We start from the raw sequence: 23,851 nt of genomic DNA on the forward strand, positions 1-23,851 counted from the left end.
TGTTCATGAGACACTGTAAAAACTGAACACTTCTTTTATAAGATTGCCACAATAAACAAAGCTGGACTTTAATCATGGCAATATATATGCTTTGATTTTTTAGTTCATAACCAAGGAAGCAATAAATTTTCTATTATGTTTTACAGTTGGAGTACATTATACATGTAAATGTATTTTTAATTTTAAAAAGTCCTTAAAGCTGCTTTTTTGGATGCTGTTTATTTTTAAATAATTTTAACCATTGACACATACAATCATCTTTAATTTATTTTCTGATTATTTCAAATTCTTCTTGTATATACAAGTTGAAAGTCTAAAAGTAACATGAGAACCATTTCGGGTACTCTCTAACAGGGCATACAAAAATGTATTAATTCCCTCATAAAAGTGTCCTTTTCTCGTATAGCTGTCAATCCTGTGATAGCAGTCATGTCAGCCAAATAGTTCAGAGTCAGGATGATCTGAGCTGTTGTAGAAATGAGTCAGCCATTTGCCTTAGAATCTCCAGAGCCAGCTGTGTGCCTGGCTTTTATTGTTCCCAACAGAAAGGTGAAAGTCACAGAGAAATGTAAGTAACACGTAAATTGACACCGCGTCAAGCTAACGTAGACTTAGTGACACAGATTAAAGTATCTACCTTTTTAATGGTCTCATTATTCTATTTCCAATCTTTCTTTACAGTTCATTTCTAAAACCTTGTTTTTCCAAAATAGAACTCAATCCAAAAAAACCACTTCAATTTTACAGTATAATGCCCCACTCTCAAAACGCACCCAAAATCTCCCTCACTGGTTGCAGAGATGATTTCTGTGTATAATTTAATCTGATGTCAGCTGCGGAGGAAACTGATTTTGAAGTTTGTAATCATTACTTAGAAATGAAACATTTTTTAAACTAGTTGTTAGTATAACGAATAGGTATTCATTCAGCTGCCCTAAGAAAGAGAGGCACCACCATGATATTGCTCTCTCTTTCCACATTAGTGGGATACTACTACTGCCATTAACAGCTGTGTTGGCTGCAGCACACTGTGGAAATATTTGTTTTATACTGCCGAGGCTGAAATAATTAGCAAGTTCTGGATCTAATATCCACAGTAGTTAAAATACTTGAAACTGATCCTTCCAGTTCTGCAGGGTACTGGCACTCCAGGATGCAAATATTTACAGGTCAGTTTAACACGTGGCCATTTAAAAGGTTATATGACTGTATTAATGTCATTTACAAGACAAATACAACAGGTGAGCTACTCCAATGAAGATATTTGCAAAACTCAAAATTTATAGCATCTAATTTTAGAAGACTTTCTATGCAAACTCAGACTATATTCCTTAATATAGCCCATGTGATGGGGAGTGATCAGAATTATAGCTAAACTTTCAGTAACCAACAAAAATATAATATTTAGACTTTTGAAAAGGTAGATAAAATCTCTGGTTCTTTCCAGTGTTGCTCATAATTTTGTCATGAAAAGCATCTGCCAGGAAAAACAGTGGCATGCTGATATGCAGTCTGCTAATGTAATACTAACGAAAGACTTCACCTTCTTACAGTATACTCAAAACATTCTCATATACAAAACATAGGCAGCTGTTTAACGACAAGCAGTAGTAAGACACTGATAAAGAAAATTCCATCCCAGGGATATTTAAGGCAGATGAAAAGGCTTAGATGTTCTCATTACTCAAAAAAAGTAGCCACAGCATGATCCATGCCAAGACTTTGGACCAGTGAGCAACAACCAAGTACAAGTGCCTGGATAATCAGGAGCAGCAACATGAGAGAGGCACTATCTGCCCTTCACCTACTCAGTCCACTCCAGCAGATTTCATCTTTCCCTTGTCATGTTCTATGTTCTATTCTCATCATGTGATAGGGCATATAACGTGCTGTGCCTGCTTTTTCAGTTTATGCATGTCCTTTTTATTTTACACTTAGTATCTGGTCACTTAATGCTGAGTCACTCAAATTTACAGTAGCACAGCTCTATATGTTAATAAAGACATGATGAGAAAACAGAATATAAGCAAACAATGTAAATCTGTGTCCTTCCTGCCCCTGTAACAGATCTGTTTCATCAGAAAAGTAAAGGTAAGCTTCAATGGAGGTAAAAAAAAGAAAAATATGAAATCTGGTCTTCTCAAAATCCAACGTCCATCCAAACTCATGAAAGTTGTATTTAATATTTGTTTATCTACATGTTTCTCATTTTGGCCATGAGTTCTTCTAGGCTTTCTTCAGACTCTGCTACTGTCTCCCCAGTCATTAAATTCTCTTCCTGTTAGGAACAGGAAGAAAAAGTTGTCAACAAAAAAAATAAACAAAGAAACTCCCCACAGATCAGCTTTATTGCTGTTACACCACACCATATTCCTAGAACCAGGCACCCGATTGTGAGATTAGGCCTAAGTGATTTTAAGCTTAAATTGTAAACTATTTTGACTAGGAGTTAGAATGTTCTTACTGCAATACATTCAGATTCTCTGTTCCCCAGGCATACACATTGCTCTTTGACTATATACAGCTTTTACAAGATACGTATGATAAAAATTATTTAGTCACCAAAATATCAACTGAGAAATTCACATTTGCTGTCCTTCCCCCAGCCCCCAAATGCATTCATTCCTATCATCTCAGAAGTACGTTCACACTAGCATCCAAACTTAAAAGAAATGTATTTAATAGGAACACAGAACTGGACCATAGAAGGTACTAATCACGATGTACTGCGGGTCCAGTCTCACTGCAATTGTTCAAGATGGAATTCTCTTTTAAGTTTAAAGGGGAACCAAACTGGTTGGTATTATAAATTTAATCTACAATGTGTATTTCAAAAATTCATAAAAAATAAATACATTACCTTGTCTGGGATAGTATATGCTACACTAATTCCCTCAGGAAGATCAGGTACAGGGCCAGATGCAGCCTTCAGCTCATCTTCTGAAATTTCTGATACTAATTCGATGCCTTTGCATTAAAAGGAAACAAGAACTCCATTAAAAGTTAGAAGAAAAAGTTCTTTAATCACCAAGCTATCACAGTGAGAGGAAAGCTGCAGCTACTTTTCTGAAACAGAAAACAATTAAAAGCAGGAAGCCCTTTAAGTTCAACAACTTCATCCCATTATCAATACAAAATATTTTCCCTTTACAATATATGAAATGATTCTATATAGGCAACTTATGGACAAGAATGGCACCTCGTCCTTGTTCTTATCATTTAAATCCTACCATGAGGACACTTCTCTCAATTGTAAGATAAGATTATTTTCTTTCTCATGTAATAAACATGTATATCTCCATTCTTTATATAAATGGTTATATAAAACACGTTTACCATTCCTTAAAACAATTCCTTCTAATCCTTAAGACAATTCCTTCTAATTTAAAACCCTCAGAGGAATATAAAAATCCATGGGATGCCTCAGCACAGTGGTTATGGAAATGAAAACTGCTCTTTAGTATATTTAAAAGGAATAAGCAGTTAATACATCTTGTCACATCTCTCTCATCTTCAGACCATCCTCTGAGAAAGTTCTTTATTCAAGCAGCAGTTACATTTTGAGCCTAAAACCTGCACATTGCACTAAAAACACATCATCAAGTTGTGCTAAAATTACTTTCCAAACCTGTGAAAAGCCAATAGTAATTACACAGTATAAGTTAAAAAACATAGGAACTATAAGCATTATATGTATCCTAAACTGTGTTCACCCAAACTGAATCTCAGTAACTGGGAACATCTTTAGTCTTCAGTTGATGACTTACCCCAGTCATTGTCTTCGTGTACTATTTCTTCTTCCTTTTCAATTACTTCTTCTTTTGGTCTTGCAGCTTCTTTTTTCTGGAGGGAAAACACAAAAAAATAAACTCCTCAATAACCAAAAATTAACAGTCTAATTCCAACAACAGCAAAGAAGATCAAGCCTAACATTCACATTTCTTTCAATACGTGAGATAAGAAAGTTCTAAATGGTGATTGCTTAGGAGCAGAAAGGCAGAATACCTGCAAACTGACAAAAACACCAAAACCATAAACACTCAGAAAGGTAAGACTGCCAGAAAGGTTGTAGCTTGCTTTGTTCTTAAGATTTTAAGAAAGGGGGGGGGGGGCCCGCAAGCCCCCAAACAAACCCACAAACCCACATCATTTTTACCTTATAATTTTCTTGCTGTTTTCTGCAATTGTGGTCACTACATTGGGGATTTGGCTTCATAGACATAGTTGGGAAGAAATCCTGCATCGCGTTGTAACCAAGATAATAACTCACAGTACCAAAGTTTAACAGGTATCTAGAAACACAGAGAAAGAAGGAGCTTGTAATACAGGTGAAAACCTAAAACTTCAGTTGCTCAAGGAATAATTTTTCCTCCAAGAACTTTCAGAATACACTTTCACACTTGTGCAGTTTGCAGTTACTTTAATTGCCTTAAATCCAGTCATGCTGTAGTCAGCTGGCAACAGAGTAACTGGATCAATACAGAACCCCATCCTCTCAAGGTGTGTGAGAATAACTCAGCTGCAGTCTCACAAAAAATGTATTTAGGGCTCTATGTAAGCAGTGTTCTCCCATGCCTTAATCCATTGCTTGGAACACTCAGGTGTCCTGTATTACAATGGGGAAGTTTTCAGAGCTAATCAGAATCACTTCAGTCATCTTTATTGTAGGGTCAGATTTGCAATTAAAACAAAGATTCTAATTAAGCTGCAAGGTTTGTATTCTTTGTTCAAGAAAAACACCTCTCTCTGCTCAGCTGAAAATGAAGCTTTGTTGTTGATAGGCACATTTGCAAACAGTACTTCCATTCCTTGGTAACTTGAAATTTTTGTATTTCTAACCAAACCAAGCTAAGGCTAAAAGCAGGCTAAATACAATCTCATCCTCAAAGATTCTTGTAAAACACTGCATCATTTTGAAAATGAGTACAAAGTTGTTCAAATATTTTCCTTGCCGATGCATGCAATTCTTTTAGCAGTTGGAGTCATGTGACAGTACTTTTTTTAGTAAAATATGCCATATTGCTCTGTAACTATTTTTAATTCCCCTCAGGTTTTTAGAATGCAAACACTGCAAGAGAAGTAATTTATTCATTGTCCATGTACAAAATTTTGAAGACAAGTCAGCACTGTAGCAATTTTTATGTAGAACTTAATGATGTCAAATCAGAGCATGTTTAAATGCAGAACTACGAAAACAATGTGCATGTGTGTATGCAGTAACAAAAATTCTTTGGAAAACACTGAAACTGCTTCTTACCCCTGAAAAGTCCTATTTAAAATTCAAGCCCTGTTCAATGTTGCCAATGCCATTAGGAAACAGGCCATGAACATGTAAAAAGAATCAGACCTGTCATTATGAAATGTTCCTTCAGAGTTTCAGAGGATTTTTTTCTCATCTATTTGCTGTGCACATCAAATAGCAACAACTCAGTCACTTACTTGAGAACATTCTGTACAAGCATTCCTGCCACAACACCCATGGTTGTAGGAAGACTGGCTGCACAAACTCCTTCTCGTTTCAATGTCTTCTCATCAATATTTGCCGCTACTACAAGTGGAGGAGCACACTGAGGGACAATAGAGAAATTAAGCTGTAAAAAAGCATTCAAGAAGTCCCACAGAAAATTTTAAGCTACTGCATCAGCTGTGCCAGGATCACACTCCCTAGCCAGCTAATCTTCACATTCCCAGTCCCACTCTAAAAGGCAAGTGAACAGTTCAGCAGAGCACCACGTACCGCAAAACAAGCAGATTCACCGGGTATGATCAGCTGTATGTGTCCTGACACTGCATTTTCACTCACTCCAGACTCCATCCAGATTTGTCCAAGTTCATTGCAGGCCTTATAAATACAGAAACACACATGTCAGTACTGCTGAAGTTCAATGGAAAGAAAAGGAACCCAAAAAATGTGATAAATTGGGACTGATGAAACACATTTATCTCCCTGCTTTCAGGCAAAAAGGCTTTGGTCAGAAAAAGGGACATGAAGAGATAGAATAGAAATTATTTATCAAAGGAAAAATCAAACAGCAAATTAAAGTTGCCCTCATGAAGCCAGCCCTTTGTGCCTTCCTGAGGACCTGAGATGTTTTAACAAATACAGACTTCAGTGACCCAGTTACAGCACACTACAGAATATAATTCCACAAACTCTTTTTAGAGGCTTTGATACAGTGCCTGCAATTTATGGATCAAGTCAGCTGAAGGATAACAGAAAACATACATTTGGCATATACCCTACATTGGCTGCTACTATAAAGAAAAACAGTTTGATTAGGTACACAGCATTTTTAGGATACAAAAAGTCATATGAAGTATACAATTAGCTATAGAAAGTTTTTAAAAGTTTGTAAGATTGAACATACCAGCCTTTGAAAATACCTTTATATAAACAGAGTAATTTGAAAAGACAGAGCTTATGACACTTTGATCTTTTACTGACCATTAGCTGATAGTAACTAAAAAGTCTACAGTTATATTTATACACATAAAATTGATTTATAAGAACTGGGTAAAAGCTCAGATTCCTCAAGCCAAGGGGGTCATTAATTAGGAAATTCTTTTTAAGTTCCTGTCTTTTCTATAGCCCCACAATTCCTAACATTATTTATAGGAGAAAATAGACTTGCACAAGCTCATGCCTTTGGTGGCCTTACCGTGTTAATTGCCATGCGAGCCTCAAAGTTGTCCACGCAGCTTAGAACCAGATCCACAGGCTTCCCCTCCTCCAGTGCACCGTTACTGAAACAAGCATCAGAAGTTTACATGAAACTGCTGGCAGAACAAAACACCACCACAGCAACCAACATGCTGCTTTAGAGTACAGAAGCCCAAGAGAAGTGAATTTCTAACAAAACTTGTGAAATGCAGTACAGATACAACCAGCATCTTAGATCTGCTGGTTGTAGAAACAACACCATGCTAAAGCTGGGATTTAAATATATGAGCATTTTAGACTGTTTTATATAGTATACACTCACAGTACAAAGTATTGGAGAATTGTATCTTTCTACAACAGAACTGCAAATGGTATAAATTATTTCAAATCTCTATGAGATTCACTAACAACTATTTTCTTTCTTCATTCTAAAAATCTTACCTGAAACCATTACAGAGCACTCAAGATATGATCTGATCTGTTTTCTATAATGGAAACCCCACAGTTTTGGTTGGAGATCTAAAGATGCACTCATATAAGAAATAACTATGTAACAGTAGAAATAGATGTCAGCTGTAGAGAACACATCTAGGCAGGAATGTCTTCATATACATATATGTCCCAGAGGTTTTCAATTGGGAGTTATGAAATTGAAAAAGAGCCCCAGCAAGAAAAACGTGAAGCTGCGTAGAACCACACATCAGCAGAAGTTAGCAATATGCTAAAGTTGGGGGATTTTACCTTATTCTACCCATGAAGTGTTCAAAGTTGTCCAGTGTTGTGATGTTGTAGTTATGTACTTCAAACTGAACATCAGGATTAATATTCCTTATGGAGGAAATAACAGGAGTCAATAGTAAAGAATACAATGATAATTTGCATTCTACTCCCTCACTTCATAAGGGTTGTCTTAAGTTTCTAGTCACCCATATTTGTCAAAAATTCAGATTAGATGAGAAAAAACCCTGCAACATATTTAATTGGTATCATTGATACCAAACTTCTGAGCAAGACTTGTTATACTTAAAAAGCAGACTCACATTAAGGTTTTGGCCACTACAAAAATGTCTTTGAAGCATCCATCATCCCCACAAATATTTTATACCCAAATTCCCAAATTAGATCATCCTCCTTTGCAAATGATTAAGAGTGAAACATTGGTTTTCTGGAGCAGCATCCTGGCTAAACACATTTTGACACCCACTTCTCCAAGTTATACCTCAAAGTATGTTCTGCTGCTTGCACTTTACTTAATCCAGCTTGATGAGGTTGGAAGAAGAGTCTGTTCATGTTTGCCAGTTCCACTTTGTCATAATCAAACAGAAGCAGCTACAATAAAGATTGTTTTACCATGTATGAATCTCCAGAGACTCTGCAAACAGAGCACTATGGCAAGGCATTTTGAACAACAAAACTAATTCTATGACCAAAAACATAAAAAAACCCCATCCCCAACCAACCTCCCTCCCTCCCAGGCCTATTCAGTTCACATAAAAGAGGTACCAACATCGTAAGGATGTGAAAAACTGAACCAATCTGTTAAATCATTAAAATTACTTAATAAAAAGTTATCTTGTCATTTGATCTAAACTAAGAATATTCAACAGATTAACCTACATTAACAGTATCATCTCTCTTATCACATTCCTACTTGCTGCCACGTGACAAATAATGTTTGTGATAAAGATATCTGTTTGGCATCTACTACGTTTCAATTTCATGAATACAAACTTGGTTCTCATAAGACTTTATCTTTTATGTGAAATACCCCCTCCTTCTTCTTTGTTTTCTTTTTGCAATAATCCAGCATGAAGATTAGATAAATGGGTTCATATAAGAATGTGGAGATGACAAGCATCCAAACAAGAATCATCCACATGATACAGGATTAAGCCCTAAATAAATCAATTTTACCAGCATAATAAAAATACAGACTCTTCATGTGTGATGTTTACACAGGTGCTGTTCTTGAGTGCCTTCTTCACAACATTTTTTTATTTGGGTAAAATCAACAGAGTGAAATCAAATCAAATTCTTTACAAAGAGGACTAGTCCATCTGCTGTAAAGACATAGAAGAAGAAAAAACTCTCATTACCTTACCAATGCCACACCTTGTCAGCATTTCAGCAGTCACACTGCCAACGCCACCTACACCTACTACTGCAACTGTAAAGGTACGGATTTTCTGTAAAAAGAAATAATCAGTATATCAGTGTATCAAAAGTGGTCCTCCCAGGGAAAAAATACAAGCAATGTTTCATTTCAGACAGAATCCTACCTCGTAGTCTTTGACAATTCCCATTCTTTTTAATGCCATCAAACGACTACAAAAAAAAAAACAAAAAACAACAATGTTACACAGAAAATGTTCTTTATGCTTCTAACAGCAATTTTGCTTTTCAGGTATTTAAAATTACTTTTGCTTTAGAAATAACCTCACCAAGCACTAAATGCAAGCCTACTGTTTCCACTGCAGTTGTGATTGCCAGCTAGGCAGAGTCTGAGTAACAGAGTAGATGCTTTCCTATTTGCACCAGAGTCCTAACCCTGCAGAAACTCATGTACTTATTCTATTGGTATGAGTAATATTGTTGAAATCAGGAGGACACAGCTATTTTTGTAAATGAATCGCAGATTTACAGAATGAAAGGTGACACCTCTTTTTGGTAATGAACCATATGGCAGCAAACTAGTGAAGACTTGCACTGTTTTCTGATCGATTTGATTGGATTAACATAACATTAAAAAAAAAGTAGAGACTATCAGGTTCTGAGGATAACTGAAAGGATTTTAAAGTAATCTTTTACCCCTCTATTGCATTTTTTCATGAAAGTACAAGTATCAACTTGTATTAAGGAAAAAAAAACCCAACAAACCCAAACCAACAAACCCATCAGATTTCTAGATGGGAAGTGATCTCTAAAGCTCAAGAATTCTATAAACCAACTTCTAAAATAGACAATTTGGAGGAATGAGAATAAGACCTCAAGGAATACTAACACCTGTCCCATTTATTAGCAACCTAGCTGAAAAACTCACAAGGTTTCCCCTCTCTCTCTCTCCCCCCGCCTGTATTGTAAAGCAAGATAATACAAAGTAACCCTGACATCCACCCCTGCCAGCCCAGCCAGGTGGGAAATCCGAGAGCATCCCTCCCCTGCTCCGCACAGAGCACCTGCCTCCGGCACTGCCCGACACCTTCCTGAACACACCCAGCCCCGTCCCTCAGATTCCCACCCGTCCGAGCTCTCTCCACATCCGTGTGCCTCTCCCGCTTCACCCAGACCCGCCGTTCCAAGCCACGGCCCTCCCTCTTCCCCATCCTCCGCATCCTGACCGAGCCCTCCGCAGTCCTCCCGCCCCTCACCGCACCTGTAGGGGTTGGAGTCGGTCACCTCGGGGCTCATGGTGTCGATGCGGGCCCGCGCCGCGCCCCGCCCGCGCTTCTCCCGGGCCAGCTCCTCCTCCAGCTCCCGCACGCGCCGCTCCAGCCGCTCCAGCCGCCCGGGATCCGCCATGGCAGCGACACGTCTGTGCCCGGCCGCGGGAGCTTCCGGGAAGCGCCGGGGCGGGCCCTTCCCGGGGCCGCCTCCTCACACCCGGCGGCAGAGCGGGCTGAGGGACGGTGTCCGCCGGGGCGGTATTTGCTTCCTGGGAAACGTCATCTTCCAGGAGAACCGACCGGCCCCGACAGCCAGGGGGCTGCGAAGCGCTTTTCTTGACGGACCGAGGCGCCTCCGGGTGACCCGGCCGGGGGGGGCTCCGGCGCGGCCTCCGAGGATGGCGGCGGAGCCGGGCACCAGCGAGGTGCGGCGGCAGCACCGCTTCGACCAGGGCAGCCTGGAGCGGTACCTGAGCAGCCGCTTGCCCGGCTTCCCTCGGCAGCCCGCGGGCACGCTGGCTGTCAGGCAGTACAGGTAACACAGGTGACTGACACAGCTCCCCTGCTCAGAGCGCCCGGGAGGGAGAGGAGAGGAGCCGCTCGCTGCCGCCTGGCAGGGAGGGTGGTCAGAGGTAGAGCCCTTTTCCGTGGGGATGGCGGGCAGCACCCATCGACGGATTCTTAAGATGCGTTCTGACTTAGTCCAGTTAAAGGCATGGCCTGGCTCGTCCTTTGAGCTGCTGCAGAAGGCAAAGTTTGCGATGTCGGCCAGGGTGACCTTTCACACGCAGTCTGTGGCCGGGCTGTGTGTTGGGTGGACTTCGCACTGTCCTCAGAGTACACCCACAATTGTTTATTGCCTACACATACATCTCAATTGACCTGCTCCATCTTTAATCGCACAGCAAATAGTAATGTTCAGAAGCACATACATGGCCTAAGAAATCAATAGTAAAAGCATTAGGCTGTCACCGGGTAAAGCAGGTCCACGAGAACAGGCAAGGATGTGCCGAGATTCCCGTTAATGTCCAGAGAGCATTATGGCAGTGTGCCAGGGACGTGCTACACCCAGGCTCCAAAGCCACTATTCCACAGAGCACGGAGTTCATTTGCATTCAGCAGATCAGTGGAGTGGTTGCATGACTTCATACTAGGAGCTATTAGAAGTTAAGTTATTCTAAAAATGAGGATTGATTCCTTTGTAGGCATGACCTTGACTAATTTATCTGCAGCTATCACTAAGAAACAGTGAACAATTTTTCATTGTCTTCTGATGCAAATATAAAACATGCATTCAATCCGCAGCTGTGCCGTGATCCTCGCATGTACCTCAGTTGAGACTTTAGGAGGAGCCTTAGGAGAGTAGTTAATAGTAAAATCTGCTAAAATTTTGTTAGTACTTATGCTCTTACTACTTTGTCTTATAATTGCAGTTCAGGTTTCAGCTGGCCTAAATTTCTTTTGTGCTCGGCAGAGTATTTGTCTCTTAAACTTATTAAAATATTACAAACTATGCCCTAACTGCTTCCAGGAGAATGAAAATGTGATGGGAGGAATGAAAGCAGAAGTCCATTTGATTTTTATTTTCCAATAGTTGTCTAATTGTTTATTGAACTAAGTCAGAATACATCTTAAAAATGAACAAGAATAAGGAGAGAAAGGCATGCAGATTAGCACAGAGCCTTGAGGAAAATAAGGATCAGTAGGCTTGATTGGAATATGATAGACAAGGTGTAATGAAGAGTTTATCTGGGTTGTCCTTCTCTTACACGTGTGTGATTGAAATGTCTAATTTTCTTTGTGACTCCAACATTCATTCTTCAAAATTTTACAGTTCCTGTAGGCTGTCCCTCAGGCATAATCTATAGACGTGATGATCAGGCTGGCATACAATGGGGCTTGGTGCTAGAATATCATACACAGAATAGAATCATAGAGTGTTTTGGGCTGGAAGGGACCTTAAAGACCATCTAGTTCCAATCCCCTGCTATGGGCAGGGACATCTTTTTCTGGACCAGGTTGTTCAGAGCTCCATCTAGCCTGGCCTTGAACGCTTTTAGGGATGGGGCATTCCGAGCTTCTCTGGACGACCTGTTCCAGTGCCTCAACATCCCCACAGTAAAGAATTTTTTTCTAATATCTAATCTAAAACTCTCCTCTTTCAGTTTGAATCCATTCCCCCTTGTCTTGTCAGTACATGCTCTTAAAGAAAGTCCCTATCCAAATGGAAGAGCTTCCTTTATGCTTATATTGTTTAAAATACAGCTTTCCAAAAGACAAATACAATTATGAGCCAGTGAGAATTCTGCTCTGTTTAATTTCCTCCCAATCAGAAGGTTTTGAGACTAGTGTCTACTGCATACCTTGAGTAAGTTCATGATGTCTCTTTAGGGAGGAGAGGTAAATGCTGCAGGAGAACAAATTGGCTATCTGTGACGTTTCTGCAGGGAAAGAAGACATCTTTCTTATATGCAGGAATAGAACCTCTGACTTCTGATTTTGTGGGCTATCACTTGGTCCCTTGTAAGACTAGATTTGAAAAAAAAAAAACCCCTACACAAAACAACTCTTGAGAAGAATGCTTTCCTCCGTCCTGCCATTTTGTTCTGGTCAAGTCACAGTGCCTGTTGCCAGTATCATTTCTATTAGAAGTTTACAAATTTGTAAGTAATTGAATTTTTGAGTAATTTTAATCTTTCTCTTTGCAGCTCAGGCCAGTCAAACCCAACCTTTTACCTTCAGAAGGGTGGGCAGGCTTTTGTGCTCAGGAAGAAGCCCCATGGTCCCCTTTTACCTAGAGCACACAAGGTAAGTTAAAATTGTCCACTGAGCTCCAAACACTTCGTATTGCAGGTGACATGGGTCTATGCATGGTGGTCCAGCACACTGATGAATGTGTCCAGAAATGCAGTGAGTTGCTGGATCATTTTCTGTGTTCTGTGCTCTACATATAATTAAACATTCAAGAGGATTCACTGCACTCATTTATGTTTGGGAGGTTTTAATTGAACCTAAATTTCTGTGTCTTTTTCAGGTTGATAGAGAATATCGTGTTCAGAAAGCCTTATTTTCAGCTGGATTTCCAGTGCCTGAGCCCTTGTTGTACTGCAGTGACATTTCAATCATTGGAACAGAGTTTTATGTAATGCAGCATGTGCAGGTTGGTCCTCCAGTGTGAGAGATTCTTTCCTTCTCTGTACTACAAGCTGCTTTTAAATTGTCTAAAACCTATCTATTAGAGCCTTACCCAGCACAGTTTTGTGATATGAGTGTAAATAATCTTCTGATATTTTTGAGAAATGCTAGCTATCAGTGATTCTCACAGATTTCAGCTTCTCCAGGGCTTATTTCACACTTTGTTGAATTTTCTAGCTCAGTATTTAACCTCTTGTTCTTGTTTGAGCTCTTGGAAGGATATCTTGGAATGAGGCAATATTGCTTCTGTGAAAAGCATACATAAGTCAGAGGGAAAAAAATTAGTCTGTAAACTGAATCTTTGGAGGTCCTGGAGCCTGTTTAGTATTGAAGATAGGAACTGACATACAATCACCTGTTCTTGAAGACAAAGCAGGATTCCAGTTCAAACACTAGTTTCAGAAAGAGCACAGCATAGCTTCGTCTGTGGTCCACCACTCTGGGGGTGCTGTAGCTGAGTTGATACACTTTCTGTTAGATTTTGGGCATAAGTCTGCTGTACTGTGTCTTTTTTTTTTATCCTGTGTGAGGAGGAGTTGAATTCAGGCCTCTTCCCTTTTCATTGGATCCCACTTTATCATTAGGTTCACTGGGAAATCAGAAATTTAAGTTTGTGGGCCAGTTTCTGAAGATTAAGTTAGCCTTCCTACAAAAACGATAAATCAAGGGTAATAGAATGTAAAAGCTGTGAACAATTTGAAACAGATTTCTTACATTTAAGATGGAGAATTTTTCTGGTTTTGACTAGAACAAAGCGATTCCTCAAGAAGAAACCTTGTTACATTTCTAAGTATGTAAATGTACAGTCTGTCAATTCTACGATGAACTGCACTGCTCTGTTTTTAGCAATTGTGAAAATGGAACAACACACCCGTATTCTAAATGTGTTCAACTGCTTTTAAGGAGAAAACAAGTGAATTTCTTTGGATTGTTTGAGTCTTTGTACCTACAACCCACCCATTCCCCTCCTCTTCCTGCCTGCCCCTCCAGCCCTCTGAGGCCATCATTGGTATTTTTTCTGCAATTCAGCTGTTCGAGACAATACAGTAACATTTTTCCTGGTGCTTTCCAAGCTTGAGGATACCTGGATTGGGTGTTCTAATTCAGACTTTCATCTACAGATACACCATATACTAATAACCTGGGATTACTGTGAATGCCTTCATCGGCCCTGGGCGAGGAATAAAATAACTGAGGAAGGCATTTTTGATTGCATAGGGAGTGTTGGTTCGCTACATTTGGTTTTGGTTGTGGAATGTATAGCTTTACTTCTTTTCATCTGGTGTGTACATCCCACCAATTATCATTGATTTATGCTATTTCTAGGGTCGCATCTTCCGAGACATCTCACTGCCTGAGGTGGGGCCAGCAGAGCGTTCTGCTCTGTATCTTGCAATGATAGAAACTCTGGCCCTGTTGCACTCCTTCAATTTGCAGTCATTGGGTCTCCAAGGATACGGTAGAGGACCAGGATACTGCAAAAGACAGGTACAGCTCTTAACATTCTCTTGTTTTGTCTGGTCTTTGAATGTTTATTGGATTTGCAAGCTAAATTGTTAATGATCATATTTTAGCTATTAAACACCTTCACTTAGTTCCATTATTTGTGCACAGTCTAAAGCCACTACTACATTCAGATTGATTCTGTAATGCTATACTTAGGGAATGATACTCATTTGCTTTTGGACTAACACTGGGTTTGGGCTATGTAAATAAGATTGAAATCGATGTAGTCTTCATTTCATCTTTTGATGTCTCAGTTCACATTTGCAAATGCAGAGGTACTGGGTTTTACTGAATTTTCAAGCAACATGGTGATAGTCAAAGCCTGAAGCAAGTGCTTCAAAATTTTGTACTCTTGAAAAACTTGTGAATCGGCTGAAAAATCTGTTGGAATGTTTGTATTTTTAAGGTATCAACTTGGAAAAAACAGTATGATGCAGCTGCTCATACAGATATTCCTGCCATGAACAATCTGGCTGAGTGGTTAGCAAACAACTTGCCACCCGATGACAATGAAGAAAGCCTGATTCATGGGGACTTCCGAATAGATAACATCATCTTCCACCCAACAGAGGTAGTTGAAATGTATTTGTATGTTTAGGAAGTTTTGGTCCTCCATTTGTTTGTACTCCTATCATGTAATAGGACACTTATATGTGCATTATTTTAGTGCATGATACATCTTTGAAAGAAACAGTAGAAAACGAACTCTTCTCTATGCTCTGTGTATGGTTTTTAGGTACCTAATACAGTCCTGGCTTTCATTGTGAGAGCTAGATAGAATTGATGGAATCACAGGATCATAGAATGGTTTGGATTGGAAGAGACCTTAGAGATCATCTATTTCCAATGCCTTGGCCATGGGCAGGGATACCATTTACTAGACCAGGTTGTTCAGAGCCCCTCATTCAGCCTGGACTTGAGAGATACTCAATTTATTCATTGGTTCTAGTCCCTGCTTCAAAGTACAGGAACAAAGCATTTTATATGCATAAATCCTATTGGATTCAGTGCAGCTGAAGGCTCACTTCATTAAACTACATAAGCATCTGATCCAAAGCCCACTGACATCTGTGGTGTGGCTTCAGTTAACAACAAGGGCCTTTGGAGCAGGATCTGAATGCATGATACATGACACTAGTGAAAACAAAGGAAAATCTGCCAAAGCTGTTTAGTTATGGAGTACATGTAGATCACAGAGACCCTGAAAGTTCCTCATTCATCTTTAGGGAAAGAAAGATTCCTTTTTTTTTTCCTAGTGTGCTATCAACAATATGTGTGCTTCAAAATAAATGTGTGCTATCAACACAGTTGCATTTTCATTACTTTTTCTCCATGCTACCTGCTGTGTTGTGACCAGAAGACATGGCTGGAATTTGTGACCATGACTGCAATGCCTGCTTCATGGCAAAGTAACAGATCCCAGAGATTCCCAGAGTTTTTGTGCATAGATTAGTTGGTAGACATGGTTTGTAGGTTTAAATGTGCTGATTGATTCCCTGAGAAGGGAATTTGACAGTCTTGGGGACTCTTCCAGCTGTTCCTCATGCAGTTGAAGGAATTGATCAAGCTGTACATAAGTAATTTTAGGTCATCTATAGAAACTGTTCCTGTAGATGCAGGAGTGACCGTGTAGGAAAGACTTTTTCATGTACTTCAAGTAGCCATGGATCATGAGTAGGCTGGAGGGGTTGTTCAGGTTGACAGGCCAGTTGGATTATAGGAATTTATCAAAATAACACTGTGGGGAGTATCAGACCACCCAGCTGAAGACACCATTGCAAGGATGCTTGCAGCAGAGGCTCACTCTCAGCAGTCATTGACTTCCTGTTTAAGAAATTCAATTCCCCATGTAAGTGTTATTCTATGTATAATGTGATAAATTAGGTTTTCTGATGCATGGTCTGGCTGTGAATTTCTGTGCCAGAGGACTGGGCAACAGGACTGGGAGAGAAACACAACTCTCAGTACTACTCTTTAGGATATTTTAATTCAATCATGTTTTATATGAGAAGAGTTTGGAAGTTTCTGACAGGAAGAACACTATTCAAAACTGTAGATTTAAATCAGATTTTATTTGGAAAAATGTCTAGCTTTCTATCCCTATGTGAATGTTACTTTTCTTCAGATCCTTAGATAGTGCCAGAAGGAACTCTTTTTGCTGTAGACAGCTACAGTGTGTGTTTTTAATTTTAAACACATAGTAACCAAATAAAACTCTTGGATATTGAGTGGGTTGTGCCTTTGTGGATGGAGAAAACATGTCTTCTAGCACTTACTTGAGGTTCTTGTTTTTATTTAAGGCTCGTGTTTTGGCAGTGTTGGACTGGGAACTTTCAACTACTGGTCATCCCTTAGCAGATTTAGCATATGCCACTCAGTTCTACTTTTGGCCTACGTCTATTAAGGACTTAGGTCAAGGCTCTATCTTGGGTTTCAAAGACACCATAGGTATGAAATCATAATCTTTTTCTTGAAACAAATCCTTGGCTTGATTTCTATTTGAAATGCTACCTTTATAAACAGGAATTAAATGGTAAATTCACAAGCATATCATTTTGCATTTGTAAAGAAATTTTCCATAATTTTTTCATTGTAGCAAACATGTTGATAGTGAGGCTTTAGATAGTTCTGTTCTATCAAGCTTTGTCTTAGCCACAACATGCTACTTCTTTTGAACCTTTCTAAGAGATAGTGGAAGAAAAAAGAAATTTAAATGTAAATATATAATTTAAGTCTTAAAAGAAGCCTTTTCTCCCCTGGATGAAATTATTTTCCTGACTGGAGTGGAGACAAAGGGCAGGAGGAAATGTTATGGCTATCTGAAGTTCTGGCAACTCCTACTTCCCTTGGTCTCTCCATGTCACAGTTATGTCATGAGAAATGGTCAATCATGGTGTAAATGAATTGTCTCATAAAGCTTAAAATTGTTCAAATGTTTGAAGAATAAGGTGGCAAAAAATCATAGAAAATGTTGAGTATTCTAAAAAAAGCTGTTCTGTTTTTTTGTAGAAACTCCTTCCTTTGAAGAACTGGTTTCCGTGTACTGCCGCTGCCGGCATATTACCACTACTTTATCCAACTTTAATTTTTTTCTTGCTTTGTCATATTTTAAAATGGCAGCAATAGCCCAGGTAATGCCCTCACATTTGCTGAAATGTCATATAGCTTTGTGTATCTGTGGGTAGTTCATTTAGTCATGAATAATAATCATATGTCTATGCTGTTGTCAGCTGGCTTGAGGGACAGGCTGGGCTCGTTTGCCGTATCATGTGCAGACATTTGTATTTTCTTTTTTCTTTTTTACTTTTTCACTACTACTTCTTGTGATTTTCCTTTAGTTTGGTTTAGCTGGGATATGTTCTTAACTCTTGTGCAACAAGCATCTCCATTATATCAGAAATGCACCCAAACCAATATCAACATACCCCAGTAAGTTTTTCCTTTTAAAAATCTGTGCATTTAAGTGTTACTTTTATAGTTGAAGAAATCACCAGTGTGTTAAAGAGACACTTTTAAGAGCATAATTATATCATATATGTTTTTCTTTCGGTTTTAGGGTGTATATGCCAGGTATCTCACTGGAAATGCTTCTGCAGAAAACAGTCATGAATTTGCAAAGATAGTGAAGCCTTTGGCAGAAAGAGGATTAGAGCTCTCAAAAAGGTAAGAGTGGTCCAGACTACTGGTCAAAGGCAAGGCAAAGCTTTTCCAACATCTTCATTTATTTAAATGCCTTTCTAAGGCAGCTTATATTATTATGAGGGAAAATCTGGTCTTACTTGTTACTGCCTTGAATGTTCTTCCCTAGGTCATCCTTCAGCAGCACACAGCACAGCACTTCTGGAGAGCTCTTCCATCAAAGTAGAAAAGGCCAAGAAATTTTGCTGAAGGTTAAGCAGTTCATGAAGCAGCACATTTATCCAGCTGAGAAGGTAAAAGCTTTTACTTAACCTGTTTATAAAGGAACATTTTCTGACTAGACTTTATAAAAATGTAAAAATATGTATAGAAGTCATGTCCTCCTGGTTTTTTTTTTTCCAAAACAGCCTTATTTTCATGCAGTGGTGATTGTGGCAGTGCAAAATATTAGCAGAAATCATTATAGACTGTATTTTTTTTTTCAGGATTAAAATATTGTATGCATTGTTTAAAAAGTAACTCTTAGCTTTTATTAACTTTTGAAGTGTAAAAACTTCTCTTTTTAGAAAGAGTTACTTTTTAAAGGAAGTTGCCAAAATACTTGTTAGACTAACAACAACCTAGAACTCTAAGATACCAAACTGAATAACACCTATTTTAAAATACTGCTGATTTTAACCATATGAAGCTGAATGTTTCTGTTTCTTGCTTTTTAGGCTGTGACAAAAAATGGGATTGTATAATGTATCAAAGTAGCCTCATTCCTGAATGTATCTAATACCAATGAAGGTTTGAAATCAGCTAATGAAATATACACAAAGTCCATAGTTGGTGGAAGGGAAAATGAGATGTAGCATTTTACTTCTTATCCTAGGAAGGTTAGGAATTTCTGCTTAGAAAGTTGGTTCAGCTTTTAGCCTTGTGGAAGTACAGATGGCTTTTGTTGCAGAATTGGTTTTTTTGGCTTTCTGATTTTTTTTTCCCTAAGTCAGGTAGAAATGCAGAAAATATCTTCTGTCCCTCACTAAAACATGCTTGTGAAAATACTAAGATTAATGAATATAGGTGTTTACTTACAGCTAATGACTGGTGCTTGGAATGACTGCTTACATTATCTGTTAAGGAATTATTTTGACAGGAAGAGAAAATGTGTTTTTGTGGTATTTTTTTTTTTTCAGTTAACAAAAGATTAACTGACTTATGTATCTGAATGTTGTGACCAGAAACCTGAATCTTAAGTGTCAGTACATCAGGCTTTTATTTCATGCCTCTTGTGTGTGCTGTTGGTAACAGGTACTTTTATCTCCAGAAAATACTGACCTCCTAGTGCCATCATCACATACTTTAAACCATTCCAAATAGTAGTATAAAATAAGGTACTGATTGGGGTCATCTCACTTTTAAAGTCTTGCAAAATTAATAAATTGCAGTTGAGTTTTCAATTACATATTTAATTTTATAATGCAACCGACTATATAATGTAAACCTGTGTTGAATATTTTTTAATTGGCTCCTTGGATCATAGATCTGGAAGAGGACTATTATTCTTTGTGTGTTACATGTTTTCTTAATTTAAACAGCATCTTTTAAATTGTTTCTCTAAGGAAATAGTAAAATATTATGCTGAACATAGAAATACTGAGGACAAATGGAAGAAGCCACCACTGCTGGAGAGACTGAAGGTATGGGACAATAAATATTTTTAGCACTCTAGCAGTAAAAGAACACAGACATAGAGCATAAGAGGGATTGGTGTATCCTGCTGGAGAAGTTACTCTGCATGGAAAGAAACAGTGTGAGGAACAGTGGAAGGAAAGGAATAGGGAAGTATGCAAAAGGTAAGAGAAACAAATGAGAGAAGGGAAAAACAAAATGAGGTCTATGAGGGGCATATCTGAACTTTAAGTCAAAGACTGTACCTATTATTTCAAAATAGCTATTGAAAAATGGCAGCAGATATATTGGACAGTATAGTAGGCAGGAGGGAAGAAAATGTGTAGCAAGCCAGAATTGAATTTTAATTTTTTTTTTTTTAAGGCTTGTTGCTGATATTTTTTCTGTTGATTCTTGCAACAGGAATTGGCCAAAGCAGAAGGTCTGTGGAACCTTTTCCTCCCAGATGTCAGTGGTCTCAGCCAGCTTGACTATGCCATAATAGCTGAGGAGACAGGGAGATGCCTTATTGCTCCTGAGGTTTTCAACTGTCATGCACCAGGTTAGCAGTGCTGTCCCAAAACTATGGCACTGGGAGCATTAAAAAGTTGGGCATCTTAGACCTTACAGGCTGTGGGTCTCGAGCAGTAAACATGACTGCTGATTTCTTACAGACACGGGAAACATGGAGATCCTCCACATGTATGGGACTGAAGAGCAAAAGAAGGAGTGGCTGGAGCCCCTCCTAGAAGGGAAGATTAGTTCTTGCTTCTGCATGACAGGTAAATTTTTCTCCAGAAAAAAGTTAGAGGCAATTGGCAGGAACTTCACATGGTGTATGCACCAAAAAGTAAAAAACTGCAAGTTGTGTGTTACAGTGGACATTTCTATACAAATTCAGTATCTGTGAATATGTTGAATATGAATTCATCTATGAGGTGTGAATGCAAACTGAAGCACCCTTGCTGCCTTTCCTGATAGTTGCCAATTTTCATGGTTACAATAATTAGTATTTGCTTTATATACATTTTCAGTTTAATTTTAGTACTAGTAAAATACAATTTATAGTACCAAACAGGTTTACAGTAGAGCTTACCTTTTCTTGTAGTGTGCTTTGGAGTTCTCTAGACATACACAGTTGGGTCCAAGTATCATTATTGTGATTAAAGTTGTGTAGTTTTGCAGTGTGTCACAGATGTTTTAGATACAACCCAAAAATAACTTGATTTATGTCCATAGCTCAGCATTGTATTTAGTCTTGCTCCTGAAAGCTTGTGGCATTCAGCATCTCTGGAAAGTCTGGCTCTTGCTATAGGAAGGTAGTTTTTGGAACATGTGATGTCAAAATCTTGATCCTCCTGTGTCAGGAGGAATCGAGAGAGCTCAGCCTTGCAGACACTTACTTTGCAAATTCTGTTTTGCTGTGTTCCCCAAGAGGAAATAGTTACTTCTGTTTTAAAGTGGATAGTAAGGATGAAAGGAGAAAGGAAGAATCTTTCCTGTTCCAAAAAACCATTGATGACATTTTGCTGACCACTTCATGTGGTCTGTTTCATATGCCACCACAAAATTAGTTTCAGTCTATTTTCACTTGAGAAGAGCCCAGAGGGAGAAAACAAGGCTGAGGAGCAATATGACTGCTACCTGTAAGTACAATGGAAGGATAAAGGATTTAAAAACACAAGGAAAGGAAGAAGGCTGTTGATTGCAAAGGGTGGTCCAAGACCAAGTACATTTAAACTGGCTATGAATAACAGGTTGTTGAAAAACAGGAGGTCTTTTGACCACCAGCAGTGAGGTTCTTCAAACAGCTTTTCTACTGGTAGCAAAACAGTGTACTTTTAATAGAATATATCTAGAGCCTGATATTTGTGGAGGTTATATTACCTTTATATTTAATCTGGTGGCTTGGTTTTTTTAACACAGAACCTGATGTGGCTTCAAGTGATGCCACCAATATGCAATGCACCATTGAGCGAGATGGGAACAGCTATGTGATCAATGGCAAGAAGTGGTGGAGCAGTGGTAAGTGTGGAAATCTAAATAAGAGTTCAGGCTCTTATGTAGGCTAAGTCTAAAATTTTTTCCAATAACTATTAAAACAAAATTATTTGCGCTCTATTTCTGAGATTAAATTTTGTCTTTTCTTGAGTAAAGGCAATAGAACATAAAACAAAAGAAGGAGCTGAATTGAGCTTTTGTTCTCTGAACCGAAGTCCAAGATTCAATCCAATTTGGGGATTTGGGTGCTTTTTGGAACCTCTGAATTTTGTTCACAGAATGAATGCTGCTATTTTCTTTAAACATTACCTCTTTTTATCAGTTAACTTATACATTTATGGCTGAACCCTTTAAAGTTTGTTTTCATGAAACTGTCTTTTACAGCTTGTGTGAGAGGTTTGAGAGTACTGTGTAGCTACAGTAAAATGTGGCTGCTTTTAAAGTAGCCTGTGATGCTGTTGGACTGGCTCTTACAGGAGATTTTCTTATATTATAATTCCCAGTAAAATCAATGGATTGTATTCTAAGTGGTAGATGTCCCTAATATTGTAGTACTGATGCTTTTTTGCCAAAACATGTGTGACAGCAGCTTGAAAGTCATCATTCCTTGGGAGTCTGGAACCCAAGTAAATAAACAGAGTTGTTAAACTTGAATGTTTTATTTACATACATGAGTGTGTCAGCTACTTGCTGATGCATGCTTGTGCAATACCTGGAGTCACCAGAAGATAGATCTCTCTCTCTGTTCTACTCCTGTAAAACTGGCAGCAAAAGGAGACATGCAATCTTGTCTCCTGACCCGAGAGTGTTGCTTAACTGCTGGCTACTTAACCTTTGCTCTGGGTCAGTGTCTCCCAGCTGCGCATTTCAGACCCTAAGGAAGTAATGGAAAAGTTTTAGGGGGTCACACACACAAAATAATATTCATAAAATTAGTTATGTGAATTATAAAAAAGGGCATGATTTGGTTTGTCTTATTTCTAATAAATACAATTAGGGCAATCAGATTTGCATGAAGACAGATACAAAAAAGGTACTGCAATTTCAGGAAGTTTGAGAAACATGTTCATTTGGCTCTGTGTTAGTCAGTCTCCCTTTCTGCCTGGCTGGGTAGGTGGGTTTTTTGTTTGCTTTGTTTGGTTGGGGTTTTTTGTTCTGGTTGGGGTTTTTTAACTTTTAGGATATTAGAACCTTGGATGTTTGGGAATTCCAGAAACCTGACAGCCTGGTCAGAATGCCACTCTGTATTTGTGAAGACAAGTCATAAATCACACATGCAAGGAGTCAATTACTTAATGGAAGAAGTGGGGTTTCTTATTATGCTCTGCATGTTTACAGTAAATCCAGTATGGCTTAACTCTGTCAGATTTATGGTGTATGTGTACAAAATCAGTCAAGCACTTCTGACTTATCTGTTCACGCCCTAGTATTTCTCCAAACACTGGGCAGACATTCTGTAAGCTTTTGTCATCCAAACAGGGAGAAGAGGCTCATGTCTTGTTTATGCTACTGTTGTTTCTAGTTTGTCATTTTAGAGCTTTTTGTTCCAGTCGCTAATTGTACCTAATAGCAACAGCATCTAAAAATGAGAGATTCTTGTTGGCTTTCCTAATCTGTAGATCAGGTATTTTGTCAGAGCCTGCAGGATGTTTGAAGATAAGGACAGCATGCTGTAACACCACTTCTTCATTTTGAAAGCTAAGCTAATGTGTCAGTGAAATGTTTCCAGTGACTCATGGAAAACTGCTGTTTTCCTGGAATTCCTGCCAACACTGTGGCAGGGGACAGCTTTGGTACCTCTCTGTGTAAAAAC

General features: G+C 38.7%; 2 protein-coding genes across 3 annotated transcripts in view; one reads left to right on the top strand and one right to left on the bottom strand.

Moving 5' to 3' along the window:
• Nucleotides 1-249: 249 nt before the first annotated feature.
• UBA5 (ubiquitin like modifier activating enzyme 5) lies at nt 250-10,219 on the bottom strand. Its single transcript, XM_042042880.1, has 12 exons — nt 10,035-10,219; nt 8,941-8,986; nt 8,758-8,847; nt 7,881-7,990; nt 7,403-7,489; nt 6,660-6,744; nt 5,738-5,842; nt 5,440-5,567; nt 4,157-4,292; nt 3,768-3,843; nt 2,861-2,967; nt 250-2,278 (listed from the first exon to the last, which is right to left on the bottom strand). Exons 1-12 carry the CDS (start codon nt 10,178-10,180, stop codon nt 2,195-2,197), a joined length of 1,200 nt encoding a protein of 399 aa, XP_041898814.1. The 5' UTR covers nt 10,181-10,219; the 3' UTR covers nt 250-2,194.
• A 17-nt stretch (nt 10,220-10,236) lies between these two features.
• The window catches only part of ACAD11 (acyl-CoA dehydrogenase family member 11), a 29,268-nt gene continuing 15,653 nt past the window's right edge, over nt 10,237-23,851 (top strand). For both annotated transcript variants that reach the window (XM_042042870.1, XM_042042871.1), the window contains exons 1-13: nt 10,237-10,579; nt 12,753-12,852; nt 13,079-13,204; nt 14,566-14,727; nt 15,152-15,316; nt 17,046-17,193; nt 17,755-17,876; nt 18,302-18,408; nt 18,554-18,677; nt 19,989-20,066; nt 20,461-20,599; nt 20,712-20,819; nt 21,964-22,062. In XM_042042870.1, coding sequence (XP_041898804.1) covers nt 10,443-10,579; nt 12,753-12,852; nt 13,079-13,204; nt 14,566-14,727; nt 15,152-15,316; nt 17,046-17,193; nt 17,755-17,876; nt 18,302-18,408; nt 18,554-18,677; nt 19,989-20,066; nt 20,461-20,599; nt 20,712-20,819; nt 21,964-22,062 — 1,615 coding nt within the window. In that variant the 5' untranslated portion in view covers nt 10,237-10,442. The remainder of the gene's footprint in view (nt 10,580-12,752; nt 12,853-13,078; nt 13,205-14,565; nt 14,728-15,151; nt 15,317-17,045; nt 17,194-17,754; nt 17,877-18,301; nt 18,409-18,553; nt 18,678-19,988; nt 20,067-20,460; nt 20,600-20,711; nt 20,820-21,963; nt 22,063-23,851) is intronic.

This window comes from Corvus kubaryi, unplaced genomic scaffold (genome assembly GCF_017639235.1).
Source record: "Corvus kubaryi isolate FWS band 111438036 unplaced genomic scaffold, C.kubaryi_AGA036_p1.0 37398, whole genome shotgun sequence".
In the NCBI taxonomy this organism is placed as follows: domain Eukaryota; kingdom Metazoa; phylum Chordata; class Aves; order Passeriformes; family Corvidae; genus Corvus; species Corvus kubaryi.

Bases quoted from the DNA above. Each gene is read 5' to 3' on its own strand.
- UBA5 (XM_042042880.1), bottom strand. From the start codon at position 10,180: ATGGCGGATCCCGGGCGGCTGGAGCGGCTGGAGCGGCGCGTGCGGGAG. The intron at 7,991-8,757 runs GTAATGAGAGTT...TCTTTATTGTAG, and splicing joins CAAGGTGTGGCATTGGTAAG to CTGCTTCTGTTTGATTATGA. The intron at 4,293-5,439 runs GTAAGTGACTGA...CTGTGTTTCTAG, and splicing joins CTTGTACAGAATGTTCTCAA to ATACCTGTTAAACTTTGGTA.